The 17114-nt window shown below is 36.0% G+C and overlaps 1 protein-coding gene across 1 annotated transcript; it reads right to left on the bottom strand.

Annotated features, from left to right (window-relative positions):
• Positions 1 to 297: 297 nt before the first annotated feature.
• Positions 298 to 16860, bottom strand: LOC149789879 (beta-alanyl-dopamine/carcinine hydrolase-like). The gene is made up of 2 exons (XM_089971881.1): positions 16726 to 16860; positions 298 to 2666 (listed from the first exon to the last, which is right to left on the bottom strand). The coding sequence occupies exons 1-2, from the start codon at positions 16763 to 16765 to the stop codon at positions 1438 to 1440; spliced, it is 1269 nt and encodes a 422-aa protein (XP_089828007.1). The 5' UTR covers positions 16766 to 16860; the 3' UTR covers positions 298 to 1437.
• Positions 16861 to 17114: the final 254 nt, after the last annotated feature.

Consider the following 17114-nt stretch of genomic DNA (forward strand, 5'->3'; position numbering starts at 1 on the left):
TTCCGTCATATAACATCCACAAGTCACACTGTAAAAGTGTTTCACTTAACATCTGGCACCATTTTCTTTAAAAATAATTACTGGTTCATTAGCTAGCTAGCTTTAACAACAAAATGGATATGTCAGACAAAGTTCACTTGAGCAGAAACCCGTCTGTTTTCTCGAAAGCAGGTCAATTACAGTTGCTACAAAAAGCAAATACAGAAAAGTACTTTAAGCTATTCTTATGTAGCACTCACCTTTTATAAGAATATTCATGAATTTATATGAGAGGAATTAAAGACATGATAATAAAATTGGCTAAAACAAGTTTTTATTGCTTTAATTTTATTTTTTAATGTAGCCAAAAGGGTGTAAACCATATACAGTCTGCAGGAAAATGTAATTTGATGCAAAAAACCGTAATGGCTGGCATGTATGCAAATGAAATTTTTTAATTAAGTGGCATCGTTCAAATGTAAAGTGATATTAATCTAACATAAATCATTTGAATGGATCATATTATATAGTGTAACAATATATGCATATATAAAACTGTCTAATTATTCATCTCTTAACTGTATAATGAATGTGATCATTAAGAAACTCCATAGTAAAAATGAAAATGATAAAATAATTCTCACAGTGAATACACTGAACATGAAAATGCCCCACAGTACCCGTAAAATACTTTAATTTTTATTTTTAAATGTTTTGTACACAGTTTTTTTTAAATACTGAAATTGATCTCAATGCACCATCTTATGAAATCTTTACCTCAAGTCAAGTTTGAAATTGCTTTTGTAATTACCTTTACAACGTGATTTTGCATAACAAGATGTAATTACACCCTGGTCTTCCTACATGCATCATTATAACATAGCCATAAATTTCACAAAGCAATATGCAAGTACACTCTGGTCTTGCTTACTATGTGCATCATTATAACATAGCCTTAAATTTCACACAGCAATATGTAAGTACACTCTGGTCTTGCTTACTGTATGCACAGCTGTCCACACAACCAACCTCAGTATAAGGCATTACAACTTTTAATTTTTTTTGAAAATAAAGACATGTTTTTACATGTATGCTTATATAAAGTGAGCAGAATAACAAAAAACGAATACCAACCAACAAACATGTAATTAAAACTGTTAAAATTCAAATATTTAAGAATGAATTAAACCACACAGAGGCCTATTAAAAATGTTTCTGTATCCCAGTCCACCAAAACTGTCTCCAGTCATGACAGGGACACCTGAATTGGCTAAACCTTTGTATGAACTTTTGTTACATGTCTGTAGAACGAGATATACTTATGTGGAAAACTTCAAAATCATCATTTATCTGTTAAAGGTATCTAACTTCCTTAAAATCTGAATGGCAATGTAACATTTCCAGAAACTGGCAGTACTTAGATTTCTGTATAGGTTTCCTTTACAATATCGGTTACTTTTAAAATGTCAATGGCAGTTTGAGAACAGGTGAACTGTCTGTAGCTGGATTTTCTGTGTAAATTTCCATGGTCTTCTGTGTAATATCAAACACAGCTGTACAAGCCGTGGTTGAATCATCTATGTCATTTGGACGCCTGAATAAAGGATAACTACAGTTTCCAGTGTCCCCAAGAAGGAACTTGACATCCTGCACAGTCTTAGGTGGTGCTATTTCTTCTGCACGTTTTGCACGTGCAACTGTACTCTGTAGACCTGAGCGTTCTGCAACATCCTTTATATGTTTGTACTGGTTGAAATGGAAATAGTGACAGACCTTGGATGCTTCTTCCTGTTCTGGTATAGTTGTCAGCTGCAGACGGCTTTCTGGTTTTCCTGGTCCAACCTCCAAAGACCACATCTCCTTGCAATTTAATGATGCAACATTTATGTTAAATCCATCAGCTGATCCATAGCCTTTGTTACGAGCTATGCGGATGACTTCATCCATGCTGGATGCTGACAGGAGTGCCCTACAGATTATGCTTACTGGTGAGGAACCTACGCTAGCTTTCTTAGGGCAAAGTTCATTTATTGTAAATATCATGCCATGCTTGTTGAATCCAAATGCATAGCCTGGCAAAAATCCAGGATAGGAAAAAGCAGTAAAGTGTTCCTCAGTATACTTAACAGTACCAGCATTGGATTGTTGGTCAATAATATGGGCACTGACAATGTAACTATTTGGAGCAATCATTGGTTCAGCATCTTCATTGTGTGCTAATATTTTTGTATCAGGTCTATTAATATGTACAGTAGAACAGCCATTAACTTGCTTGGAAGCTTCTGCCTGCATTTCATAATAATGGACACTGTATACTTCTTTTGAAAAGTTCATGAGAAAGAGATGCTCAAATGGCATTCCACTTCCATCAGCCATACCCCGAATTTCTTTAACATACTGAGGAAAACTCCTTTCTGCAGCATCCAAATATTCTTCATAGATGTCTCTCCCTCTGGAGGTTTTATAGAAGGGGAGGAGCTTGTTCTGTACAAGTGAAGATGAAATTAAATATTTCCGTATTCGTCCTCCGAAGACAGAGCCAATGCTGTAGCCCACCTCATAGTGTGTCCCTTTTGTGAACAGAACAGGTAGTACTTGTCCTTTGTGTGAGGGTGGAACCGTGTCAGTCTCTTTGTGAACATAGCATAGTCTACGGGCAAATGGGACATTGTTCCTCCCAAGAATCACTGAAAGAACATGAATAAAAATGTGAAAATTAACACTTATAGATAAATCAATAGAAATTTGTTTTGGAAAGCAAAAAATAGATGTTTTAAAAAATGACACCCCCCCCCCCCCCGTTTTGACAATATACTTTGGTGACACAAGCATTTGAAAATAAGAATGGGAAAATCCAACAAAGTGAATAAGTGAATTTTGTTCCGAATTTGATTTAGTCCAAGATAGGCTATACATGGTCGCCAGTATAAATGGTGGAGGAAGAACCCTGGAAAACCCAGGGAAGAACCACCGAACCACAAGAAGCTACTGGCAGGCTTTCCCCACGTACCCATGCTAGCCGAGCCTTGGACTCGAACCCACGCAGGCAGAGGTGAGATGACAGTGATCCGGAACGGTGAGTGCTTTAGACCACTCGGCCACACGGGGCCCCTGTACATGTTGAAATATTCATCATAAGTTGAAACTTGGAAGAGACCTTTACATGGAGGGGAGAGGGGAATGTAGAATTTCCCAGCCTTGGATGGGGCATCTGTTAATTATGGTGCTAAGATAAACTTGAGATCTAGCGGTTTGGGGTGTGTTTTCCATGAAAAGTATGTTGTTTTAGAAATGACTTAATGAGAGAATCAGGCTGTCCAGTTTTTTGCAAGGCAAAATGGTCTTGACCTGGGTAGGTGTGGGGTGGACGGATGGGAAGTAAGACCCTTATGAACGTTGTCCAAATGACATAAAGTTGAGAGTCTATGAGACCTATAATCATGGGTGTAAGGAGAAGGAAAAAGGAGCAAGCCACAATGTTTTAAGGTACAGTGTCTGTCATACATTATTTTTCTTTGCTCGAGTCTGAAGCTGTTTGAAATGATTTGTCTTAAATAATTATGAATCATGTATGTTAAAAATTGATCATTATTAGGTTTGTGGGACGCTTTTCTGCAAAGAATTTTTAGCAATACTGTTGTATAAGGAGTAAATTTTATTTATTTGTTTAACTAGGATGTTAAGTCTTTTAAGCTAAGAATTGGTTTCATTAACATTTGAGTAGCAGTTGTGTGCTGATTGGTTGTTTACTGATCAGCTATAATTGTTCCTGTATCTGACATTTAATTTAAAATAGTGCAACTCTCATTAACCCCTGGAGATTTTTGTCATTTTCGTCTGAAATGCGAGTAGGAAACACATTTTGTGGACTATTTCTAAATAAATCCTAATACATAGACTTCCAAGTGATTTTCCATTAACCTAATGCCTAGTCGTGTTAGAAACATCATTTTTATTGGCTATTTCACTTGCTCATGAGCATTAGGGTAAAAGTTGGAATTCGTTGGGTCTTTTTGCTGAACAGACCCATCATTTTTGTATCGAGACCACTCTTTATTCCAAATGCCCATCTTATTCAAAGGTTCATCTGTCTGTATGCAGTTCAGACCAGTCTGCCTTAGATCTGAGACCAAAAAGTCTAAAATCTGGACACAAAATCAGATTCTGACCACGGGCAGATTTTGGGTGGAAAAAATCAGGTCCAAAAAATGAGGTTTTTCCCTCTGTATTTTGTAGTGCAACTAGAACTTCCAGCTTATTTGGTATCATTGTAGAGCTACATCTGTCTACCTTTCTATAATACCACCCACTTTAGTGTATCATCCATGACCTTGATGCTACAGAGCTTGGCAGTAGGCTACTACCTCCTGCCCCATAAACGCGGTGCCAGGGGTTAATCAGTTCAGCAAGAGTATACTATGCTATTGATCAATTAGTAATAGTAATTAGTCCTATTGGAGATATATATTAATTTTCCTGTCTATGGAAAGTGAAGCTTGAGTGTATTTTGCCAAACATGACATTATTTGTACTGGATGCTAGGTTATGACCTGAAGCCAGCTGGGAGCAGAGTGTCTATGATGAAATAGGCTATTCTGAGTGCACCTGGGAGTGGAATGTTATGTTCTGTTCAGAAAGTAACAAAGAGTTAACTGCATTTATTTTATCAGGAAATAGCTTATCCCACATAAAAATCAGAGAGTAACAAAGAGAGGCAACTAAAGTTGGATGTATGCATAATTAGGCAATAGGGAACACGTGTTCTGGTTCAAGTTGACTCCAACACACTAGATATGCCAATTCTGGAGACTGAACACCTGCCAGTTATCAGGTTATGAAAGACATTCAGGACAATTAAAGTTAGAAACACTGGATTCTGCTTTATCGATATAAAGGGAGCTGCTAAGTACTTAAGAACTTTTAAGAGTTAATTATCTTCTTTTATTTCTGTTCTGATAGAGGTGCATCCTGGAATTGGTCCAGTACTTTTTTTATCGTGTTGTATCCAATTGATTAAACTGCTGTATTCTGGATACATGACTTGTGTTCAACATTTCTGCACAGATCTCCATTCCTTCCATCGATTAATTTCACGTGAATATTCATTTGATCTGGGCTATAAAATTATGGTCAATCATCGTCAAAGCATCGATAAGTACCAAAGCATGATAGCACCTTACATATTAGCATAGGTAAAGGCTTAAGACGTGTTCTACAGTATGAATTAGACAAGTACACAACAGTCACAAAAGTGTGGATGTAATGCAGAAGCACCTGAAGACTTCAATCATGCTCTGACGAATTTACAAAGAATGAACACTTGCTAGAAGCTTTGAGAAATTGTGTAATGGTAGCAGTTCATATACTGCGTGATAAAAATGATTTGTATGTCATTCTGAATAATGAGTAAGTTATAAATAGTAAAAAAATATTCTCCAACAACTGTCAATGTGGCAGATAGTATTGAAACAGCTGGAAAAACTGTGACCTTCTTCTCTGAGGTTAATGATGGGCAGAAAAAATACCCAACTTGTTGACAAGAAAGAAACTGAAAAGGACACAAGAGTATATACCTAAAGAACCACAACTGACAGAAACAGTAGAGATGCAAAGATACTAGACAAAACAGAAAGCAAATGAGAATTATAAAAATTATATTAAGGAATTTTATAATTATGAGAATTATAAAAAATGAAACAATCCTTAAGCAGAGACTAGCTGACACTGAAAACAAATGCCAATTTTGTATTGTAGAACAGTGGTTCCCAACCTGTGAGCCACAGGGTTATTCTAAGGAAGCCTAAAAATACAACTATTAGCATATGGGGGCTCTGACATTTTTTGGGAAGTTGAGAATCACTCTTGTAGAATACTGTGGAGAGTAACCAATTTTATCCTGTTCTCCCCATGGAAATCTAAAAAAAGGGATTTATAAAAGGATGGAAACTGTTGTTTAAAATAATGTGTACCATCAACAAGTCCCGCCATCAAGAAAATAAAAGACGGCAGTCCTTGTGTGCCTCAGTCTGAAAGGTAAATTAATGAGTTGTTTTTGTTGTTGTGGGCATATGTTCAGGGCCTTCCAGTAAAGCTGAGGGGTGAGTTGCCAAAGTAGGCAGGGTTTGGGTGTTGGGTTATAATTAGTAATTAGAATGCTGCGATCTATACACTCCGATAAATAAGAATTACCGTATATACTCATGTAAAAAACGACTGCCCAAAATGAATAGGTATGAATACTAAAAGGTGTATGACCCAAGTATAAGTCGACCTAAAAGTCCAAGATGACATCAAAAGATACATGCAGTAAGTTCTAAATGCATTTATTTTGGCAAACTTACATTAGCAAAAACTAATCATACAACTCTCTTGGGGTTTACAAGTACAATTATTACACAGAAATGGTATAAATCTGTTGGAAAAGTCAAGAAATTTATAAATTTTCTTTGATTTTTTAAATTGTTTCTAATTCAGATTCGCGCATAACTTGGTTGAACAACAATAAAAAGCATTTGTGGGTTGCTGAAACACTACATCTAGCTTTTGACTCGATTCTTGTTTATGCATTATTGCATTTGACTTTTTATATCAGTGCACCAGTAATTAAGTTTTTATTCTGCTTTAAAATTGCAAATACTTAACTCATTAAAATATAATCCCAGTATGACAAGACAATGAACAAAATCAATAGGGTTTGATTAAATGCTCACAATTTTGAATTAGGCTAGTGAGTGTATTTACATAATGGCGCCACCGCATGTACATTGTAGTTTTGAACACTCGCTGATTGAAGTACATCACTTGGATTCAAATCTTGGGTACCACTGCACTAAACTTTAATGATAAATCTAAAATACAATAATGTTGTTTCAGAAACAATGTTTTGAAAATTATGCTAATACCATAAATCTGAGTTGAAGTTTACTTTGATGTAAGTGACCTTATACCCCCGTTTTTGTTGTTGTTTTTCTTTTACAAAACTATGGTAATCATGCTAATATTACTGAGTGAAAGGCAATTACACATCAAAGTAGTGGTATAGTTGCCCGTCAAAATTCCCTCTCAACCCAAACTAGTTTCAGGATCTTAATGATTAACTGGCCTGTATTGATGTTGGAAAACAAAAGAAAAATCCTCCAATTATAAACAACGGAGATGCTGACACATCCATCTTTCCAATGTGTTGAAAATTATGATTTTGTTCCACCAAAAACACAGAAGTTTGGTTAAAAAAAATGAAAATAAAATCTGCATCAAATACATTTGGGAATAAACAAGGATTAAATAATAAAAGCCAGCTTAGCCAGCTTTAAGAAGTTGGAAAGTGTTCTTTATAGTTGCTATGTACAACTTTCCAGAGGCAGTCTCTTGGAGATCTTGTCTCCAAAAGATAAATAACTAACATGAGCTCTGCCAGTTTTCTTATCTATTCCATAATGCTGTACTAGGGGTTTAAGATCATCAATACAATAATTTCCTTGTTTAGACAAGTATTTTGATCAAATAAATATCCTTACTTTTAATTTCTTTATAAATTGTTATTTATTCATCTTAACCCTTAAAGGGCTATGTAGTCTGTAGCACAAGATCCCTCAGGACTAAATTGTTTGAGAAATGGAAATTGCACTCTACTTGAAATTTCCTGCATCTTAAAAAGGCATATTTTACCTTTTCTGCATTCAATTTTGAAAACCACTGCTTTGTGCCGTGTGAGTCCAACATGTACTTTAGAATTATATTCAATATCACTTTTGGGTTCAAGGTAACTCCCTGGCATTTCCATTAACACTTTCACAGCTACAATAATCTAATATACTAAAAATCTTTAAAGCCACTGTCATCATTGCTATCATCAGCCAGTATTTGTGAAACAAAACCTTCATTGCAAATGAAACATGTTGGGAGACAGCTGTTTGGGGTTTTTGCCAGGAAACCCATAGTTTTAAACAAGTACATGTATTTGCAAAACTTCTTTGATACAACTACAATAGAATGTTTGTTCCTGGGCTCAATGTGTCAATTTAAGTTAGATCACCAATCATTTCAAGTACTGAGGTGTGTAATCAGTTGCCTACCTGAAAACAAGGCAGATGTCGTGAATAACACTTGCAAGTGTGTTGTTGCAACTAAAAATTTTATCAAATGCTTAACCATGCTATTCTCCAAGTTTAAGTACAGCCAGAATGAATCACAGAATAGATTTGACTTTCTTTTCTATATTAATGTTTTCACTCAGCTGAATTCCATTTAAGATCAATAAATTTACCAAGACATTGAAAGAAGAAACAAATGGCAAAATTCCTGTGACCCTTCATTTCCTTGTGCCCTCCAAAACAAATATCTGGCGAGGCATCTTAATTACAGAACAGGATGATCATGAATTTAATTCTAAAGTTTGCAATAAGCATTCATGTGCTCAATCCCAAGTGCTGTATTTCATTACTTTCATATTCTTCTTTTAAAGTTTGTAAAATGGTGTTGATTTGTCCTTTTTTTCTGATCTGACATGTTTTGAAGTTTGCAAAGATCCATTTGCTCTAACAGTTTTCATTGAATAACATACACAAGTCACACCATAAAGTGTCTTGCTTATAATCTGGTGTCATTTTCTATAAAGCCAAAGACTGGTCTGCTACCTAATTTTATTACGAATATAATAGATCTGTGAGGCTAAGTTCAAGCTGATGAAACCCATGTTTTTTAAAATATAAAATGGGTTATATACAGTTGCTATAAATAGAAAACAAGGAAAATTCTTATTCAGCAGTGATGTTTTTTAAAGCAGATTCTCAAATTTATATGAGTGGAACTAAAGAGATTATACTAAAAATGATAATCATAGCTTTTGACTGATTTTTACTTATTTTATTTTTGAATTTACCAAAACAGCATAATCCATATACATAAAACGTAATTTGCTGAAAAAAGGCATAATGATTACGACAAAAGCATAATGGCTGGCATGTATGTGTTTAACCCCAAAATACTTTCCAGATTTGCAAACAACATTTTGTCCAGGTCTCAACGTGAAAGCAACAAATGTATTAAGATTTAGGGTTTATCTTCTAATTTCATTTGAATCCTTAGCACGTCATCCTTTTGAGATCATGTGCACTAAACTTATTTGACTACAATCTGACATGAACACAATGCATAATTAACGAGCATGACCTCAACAGACCGTGTAAAATATCCTTTTGACCTCTGTTTTGTGAAAGTTCTATATTATCTACAAGCTGGAAATCGATTTGTCCAGGAATTTTTATTGCGTCCAATGGGACTTTTAGGCTGGGTTTTTAATGCCTCATTTTTTCTTTTATTGCATCAGGGACGTACATTTGTGTGTTATCGGAAGCCCTGCTCAGTTCTGCAATTCTTTCAGCCTATCACATGAGAATCATGCTCCTCTCCAGCCTTGGACAATAACCTAAGCATTTACTTCTTTTACAAAACAAATTAATAACCACGTGTTTCTTTGAGGAGGGACTAGTTTGGTTTGGATTTTGCTGCTCTCTCGTGGATGACCGAAAGTTGTGTGACCACTAAACCATGCTGAAGCTGAAAGTTTTCACTAGAAGTACAGAAGTCTCACTAGGATTTTAAAACTAGGAGTTCAGGACTCCTATTTTGGGAAAAGATTCCCACCAGCAAACGTTGCAGTCCTTTACCAGAAGCATATTGGGCATACCTGAAGTGGCTAAATTTCCAGATAAGCAGAACCAGTGGTTACCATTGAGTTTAATTTCCCAAATTCTTTACTCCACCGACATATAACTGCTTGTCCATTAGAGTGAGAGTGAATTATGTCAGACCAAAAAAAGGTCTTATTCCAAGCATTAAGATAGGAACCATGTACCAGATAGAGTTCCATGCAAACTATCAGTTGTAACAACTTTAGCACTCTGCTACATCTCATTACAATCTTCATCAATTTGCTGTTTAACCCCAAAATAGTTATCCAAGTTTGCAAACAGCATTTTGTCTAGCTCTCAACATGTCTTGATTTCAAGGTCACATGCACTGCTTATTCGGCTACACCTGGAAATGAACACAATAATGAAAGTTAAAATTTGTTCATTTGATGTACTCTTATACCCATCTACATCACTGGGTCTTTCTACCTCTGAATTCAGTCGCTGTAAATATCAGCACATTTTCCCACCATTCAGTCGCTAGTTAAGTCTTTAAACTTGCCGCCAAGCTGTTGGGTGATGTTCTTTTGATGTACTCTTACAACGACAATATGACTTCTGGGGGTCATTCATCCAGTTAATTTTCTCATTGTAAATATCAGCACAGCTAAAATGATCAATTGATAAACATATTTTCCCACTCAGCAAGTGGTTGAAACAGGACCGGCAAGCCCATGAATTTGTCGTCCAGCAATTGCATGCGTAAGGAGGACTCCTAATAAGCGATTTTCTGCATCCCAGATAAAAAAAATTGCATCCAAATACGTGTTATTAAGCGTTTCCAAGGCATCTGAAGTATATATTTTATGTAGTACAAATCAGTCATCTTAACTATTAAATTTAGAAGTGTGTGTGATTAGGATTTTTAACATAGCTTTAACAATTTTTCAGTCATATTACTATGATGTCTGCAGTGTGGCAGTTTATAGTGATGTCTAGCACTGGGGCATCATGCCACAGACATGTCCCACCCAGTCACATTATCCTGACACCAGGCCAACCAGTCCTAACACTAACCTCTTTCTTAATGCTGAGCGCCTAGCAAGGCAGCTGTTAGTACCTTTTTTGGAAATCTCTGGTATGACTCGGCCGGGGTTCAAACCCACAACCTGCTTCTGAGGCAGACGCTCTAACCACAAATTTACAAGTTTGTATGTACACATATATGCCACAGAACCAGCGCTAAGGTAAGAGTTGATAGCTGCATCTGGACGGAAGACCTCAGTCTCTCATCCAACAGTTGTTCCTTATAAATAATTAATAAAGACTCTCGTGAATTCTTTAATCGTCTTAAATTTCTTAACTAAATGCTTGTTCACAATCAACATTGGATGGGCTTATAACAAACAGGATTTCTAACAGTTTACATAACAGACTAAGAGAAGGTGGAGTGAACACTAACAGTGTTCCAAGAATTTTAAAAGGTGTTTCCTGTGACTGCTTGTATGCCATCATCTTCACTTTGAACTCCACAATACTGCACCTGATTGGCAGAATGGTCATCCTTTCCGAAAACAAATTAGATGATTAATAAAAACCTGCAAGTGCAAGTCTTCAATTTCACCAGTGGTATCAAGTGGTAGCATGAGAAAATGGTCTGGTGTCCTTAAAGGTACAATAGTAAGCCAAACTCTGGTGTTGTTGTTGTTGTAGGGTTTAACACCATTTTTCAGCACAAGATAGGCTATACATGGCGGCCAGTATTAATGGTGGAGGAAGAACCTGGGAAATCCCCGGAAAGAACCACCGACCCACGAGAAGCTACTGGCGAGCTTTCTCACATGCCAACATAGGCCGAACCCGCGACTCAAACCCACGCAGACAGAGGTGAGATGGCAGTGATCCATAACGGTAAGCGCTTTAGACCACTCGGCCCCCCCCCCAAACTCTGGACACGCATACAAAGCCAAATGCCTGTGCTAAACATCAGTTCCAAATTTCTTATCCTATGCGAAATGTACTTGAAATATCAGTGTTTATTCTTGAATAGGTTGCGCGAGAAAGGACAGAAGTGTCCTCCCTTGAATTTATTATATTAGTACATGTATGACAGGTACACTTTAAGCAATGATACGAGCCCCTATGCAGAATGCCAAACAAGACAGAGATTGGTGAAATCAAACATGGAATAGGTCGATTCAATATGCAAATAAAAAAATTAAAAAGGCAAAAGAAGATTATTAGCTTTATGCAAATGGTTTTATGGCTGTATGTGGCTGAAACATCCCAGTCCAATCGTCCTGACCAAATGTACCATTTGGGCCAAATTGTCCTGGGCCAAACTGGTTTTGGTCCTTAATGTAGCATAACTTATCATTTTTTTTATTTGAAAGGTAACTCAATCAAAATTTGCACACATGTAATTCTCCTTGAAAGAAGCATATAAAAGCTTATTTTAAGAAAATATGTCAGAAATTGTATTTTTTATGATTTTTTTCAAACCACATCTACTTAATGCTGTTTAAGACTGATTTAATTTGGTGCCAAAAAGTGGTAACATACCCAGCATGCTTTTTTTGATATATTATAATTATAGCAATTTTAAGCTGCTTTTTGGGTTAGTTTGGGGCAAATGAGCTAAAAACACAAAATTTTAATATGGAGAGATAACCGCATAAATGTTGCTTCACCATAAGACTTTTCGTGAAGGAACATTCTCATTTATAGGGCCTTTATTCAGAGAATGAGAAAATTATGACAAAAATATCTGAACTTCCACCGTTTTAAATTCGCAATATTAGCACATAACAATGCATGGAAAAACAAGCAAATGGTGTTTGAGAGCTGCTTTCTTCTTTTTTCTTGACCCATTTTGTTTAGTAAAATTTTCAAATCAATCATCATAAAAGAATATTTACAATTTTAAGTTGCAACCTACACTCAACACTAAACTGTGTAGTCTACACTACAGCACAGGGGCTCATATTGTTGCTTACAATTTACCTGTCATACATGCATTATATAATAGCTACAAGAGAGGACACTTGTCTCCTTTCTCATGCAACCTATTTAAGAATAAACGCTGATATTTCAAACTACATTTACTTTTCATGTAGCATAATAAAACTGGTACAGATGTTTAGCTCAGGCATTCGACTTTGTATGCGTATCCGAAGTTTTGCTTACTATGGTCTCTTTAAGGAATGCCAGGCCCTTTTTCCACACGACTACTCAATATGGCCATGATAGCGCCTACTTAATATGCAAGAACGCTGCCTTCTCATTGGCCAACTGAAAATAAGTTATAAAAAATGCAGGATGTCATTTTCTTTTAACCAATGAGAGGACAGTATTCCATTTGGTGGGATTTCATTTGCATATTAAGTATCAAATTCCGGTTTGCACACACATGACCCCTCAATCAAAATCAAAGTTCTAACACTTTACGGTAATTATACATAAAATGCCCTGTTAATTGATTGAGCTGCAAACCTATGTTAAAATTAAAGCTGAGCAGAAGCTAGTACCACTGGAGTCAGACGTTTTATCAATAAAGTACTGCAAAATCTCTGACAACATAAAATCACCTTATTGGCAATATAAATGAACACTAGGAGTGCAACGGTGACCACAACCCTCCTCTCAATTTTGCTTTTCTCACGTGTCTTTTAGCGCTTCAGAAGACTGAAAAACTACACACATCATTCAAAAAACAGTGACGTACCAACACATAACTCTCGGACGACCATGTCATGAATCCAATCTGGCAAACTAATCTTTATTTTCACCATTACAGTCACACACCCTTTCTATAAGAATCCACCAGATGGAAGTAGTACATTCTACCAGTTTCTGCCCTGCAGTAAATATGCATTAGGATCTAATAATCATACCGAACACGGTGCAGAATCTGTTTTACCTTTTAATCCTAGGGAAATTTAATAATACAGTATCAACAGATTAGTTGATTTTGCTCAGAATAATGAATGCATCATGAAAATGTTATTTATAGTATTTTATTACTACTATTTTCAAAAATTCTAAATAAAGTAAATAAAATGCTCTCACTCTGCACATTCATATATACATTGATACATGCATATAGTTGCAGCCTCATCTCTGTCTCACATACACATCACCATCATCATCAATGGTTAATCAGTGGTATAAAGTATCAGCTTTCCTCCTTTCCTACTGTTTTTTATTCTCTCTATCATTATCATTATCATCATCAGCAGAATAAATAGTACATCCCTCATAGAAGTATCATATTTTCTTCTTCACTATTATCAGAGGTCTCGCTAGGATTTTAAAACTAGGAGTCCAGGACTCCCATTTTGGTAAAAATAGGAGTCCCACCATCAAAAGTTGCAGTCCCTTCTTTCCTACAGAATCAATACAGACTTGAGTGCATCTACTTTTAGATGGAGAGGTTTTCATAATATAATCATTTATGGTTTATTTAGTTGTATATGTACTTGTAGTAAGTTTAGGCAAATAAATTTTATCTGATTTGCTGTTTTTTCCCTGTATTTTCGCAAATACGTGACAAATCAGAAAACAGCTTAGACCTTAAAGCGCACTTCGTGAATTCCACAACACAGCAATGTCCGATACGTTTCTGACCTACATAATTTGCATTTTAAAGTTAAATCTTTAATAAAACAATACCTAAGCTTTGGCTTCAATGATTTGTTTATTTTTTCTGAATATATTTCCCCAATGATTTAAGAAAACAGACAATCTAACAAACTGGTACATCACAGACTTAGCGAAGTCTGCCATTATTTCCCATTAGGCCTACTGGTTCACTTACAGTTTCAAACTAATTTTATGATGAAATAGTGTATAAGAGGCAGTTATTATATATCCAGATCACCGATTCTGATCTTAAAATACAAGTTTGTATGTTTTATCATCAAAGGATAGCATGCAGGAAATTGATAATTGCTACCTTACTCGGAAAAGGGTTAATGGTCAATCAGCTATCAAAACATAATGCTTGTGAATGGACAAGAGTTTGTTTGTCAATGTAATTGATATAAAAACTAGGCCTAGCTACTGATGCTTTGATGAATACATTTCGCTACAACACTAGAAATAACCAGGATAAGGCGAGGGGCATTTAAAAAAAACATGGAATGATCAGTCAATGTATCTCTTAAATAATCACAGGGTGAAGTTGTTTTTGCTTTCCTAACAAAACAAGGCGAAGTTTACATTTTTAGGTGACTTGTCACCCACTTACGAATGGCATTTTGTCTAAGTCTCAACATGTCTTGATTCTGAGGTCACGTGCACTGCTTATTCTGCTACATTCGGAAATGAACACAATAAAGAAAGCTAAAGTTGTTTATTTGATGTACATCTCTGAATCTTTCTGCCTCTGAATTCAATCACTGTAAATATCAGTACATTTTCCCACCCGGCCACCAGTCAAAGCCTTTGAACTTGCTGCCCAGCTATTGTATCATGTTCTTGTTTATGTACTCCTATAAAATGGCAACATGTATATACATAAAGGGGTCTTTCAGTCACTGAATTCTGTCATTGTAAAAATCGGCACAGCTAGCTGATCAACACATTTTCCCACAAAGCAGGTGGCTGAAGCAGGACTGGCAGGTCTTTGAATTTTGCCGCACACCTATTACATGCGTATGGAGGACTCCCACCTCAGTGATTTTCTGTGTCTCAGATCAAAAATTGGCGTCCAAATACGCGTAATTAAGTGTTTCCAAGATCTCTGATTATTTTCTGTTATGAAAAACATCAGTACAAACAACAGATGATCTTACCAACCAGCAACCTCTAGAAAGTCGATCAAACACTTTTTTAAATCTACTGGGTCCAGCATCTGTCTTTAATATCTGAAGTGTGATGACGTCATTAACCGTTATTTCTACTATCCTAACTTTAACAACATATTTCTGTTTTGGAAATTTATATAAAATTATAAAATGATATAATCTGAAATAAAAGCAAGCTAAACATTTTATCTTGTGAAATTATTTTCATCATGTTATTCAGCCCATGGTAGAATGGGCTACTTCCATCTGGTGGATTCTAAAAGGGTTTGTGACCATAATGGTGAAAATAATGGTTAATTTGCCAGATTGGATTCATGACATGGTCGTCTGAGAGTTATGCGTTGGTACGTCACTGTCTTTTGAAGTACATGTGTAGTGTTTCAGTCTTCTTGCGATTCTAAGTGATATAAGATGCATGAGAACAGCTGAATCGAGCGGGTGTTGCCACCTTTGGACTCCTTGTATTCATTTATATTATCGATAAGGTGATTTCATGTTGTCAAGAGATTCTGGCATACTTTACTGATAAAACGTCATACTCCCGTGCTAGTACTAAGGAAATAAAGTTTCTGAAAGTTTAAAAACAATCGGAATCCTCGATTCCAGTAGGTTTTTGGAGCTTAATGTGACTGCAATATGAGATTAATGTATGAAGTTCATAACTTAAAACAGCCCATGAACATAAACGTAAGAAACGGCATAAGAGAACACCCCTGAGAGGCCAGTCAACGTGGACATTTAAGTGAGGCTGTTTTTTTTTTTTTTTAGTGCGGTAGGAGTTGTGTCCCTTGTTGGTACATGCTACTTAATGACCCTGAACCATCTGAATGGAGTATATTGCTGAAAGGTTAATACGAGTATTTTAGTGATGCCATCAAAACTGATGACCCCATGGTAAACATGTTTAACAATAAATAAATATTTATTAAACGTCGTTGGTGACTACGTTTTGTGGTCAATTTCTTTCTAGTTCGTTGTGTATTCCGTTCCGCACCGGATGATGACATTTATTTCGTAACACGTGGTTTGCAAACAATTACTATTTATTAAGGTTAAAAACAGAATATAGCGGACTCCTCCTTCCCTCTCTCTCAATCAGCAGCATTTAAAAAAACACCCCATCCACAAAGCTGCATATGACAGTCTGGTTTCAGAAAGAGTCGTAGTAAACCGTATTGTTTAACTGATGCAACACAGCAACTATCACCATCATTCAGTTAAATCTTTGATAAAAGTGGGGTGAACATCAACATACATATATATTCAAGATACTCAAATAACCCAAATAAAGTCCATGTATAACTTACCTTTCATACATCTAAAACAAGCTCTTAACCTAAGAGACATCTCGGCTTACAAAAAGACGCAGATGACAAATTCGAGTACTTTCTATGGCTAGACTGCTTACCGAGCGAAGTCGATTATATAATCTAACGGCATCCAATCTCACAACAGACTGGTTTACTTTTTCAGATACCAGTCTATACTAATTGTAGACTGGTCCCCTATCGTATTTATATTTACATATATATATTTGGGCATAGAACGTTTAAACATTTGAAGATAAACAATGAAACACACACACACACACACACACACACACACACACACACACACCTGTTTTCGCAAGCATAGTAAGAGACTGTAAAACGTTGATTAAATTTATACCTGATAGTTAATAGCAAATTTCCCGACG

The sequence above is a fragment of the Sinohyriopsis cumingii genome, chromosome 10 (assembly GCF_028554795.1).
Source record: "Sinohyriopsis cumingii isolate HCF-2022 chromosome 10, ASM2855479v2, whole genome shotgun sequence".
Classification (NCBI taxonomy): Eukaryota; Metazoa; Mollusca; class Bivalvia; order Unionida; family Unionidae; genus Sinohyriopsis; species Sinohyriopsis cumingii.

Excerpts from the sequence above, each read along its gene's own strand:
- LOC149789879 (XM_089971881.1), bottom strand. The coding sequence starts at position 16,765 with ATGTCTCTTAGGTTAAGAGCTTGTTTTAGATGTATGAAAG. Across the intron at positions 2,667-16,725 it reads TTGTTTTAGATGTATGAAAG|TGATTCTTGGGAGGAACAAT; the intron begins GTAAGTTATACA and ends ATGTTCTTTCAG.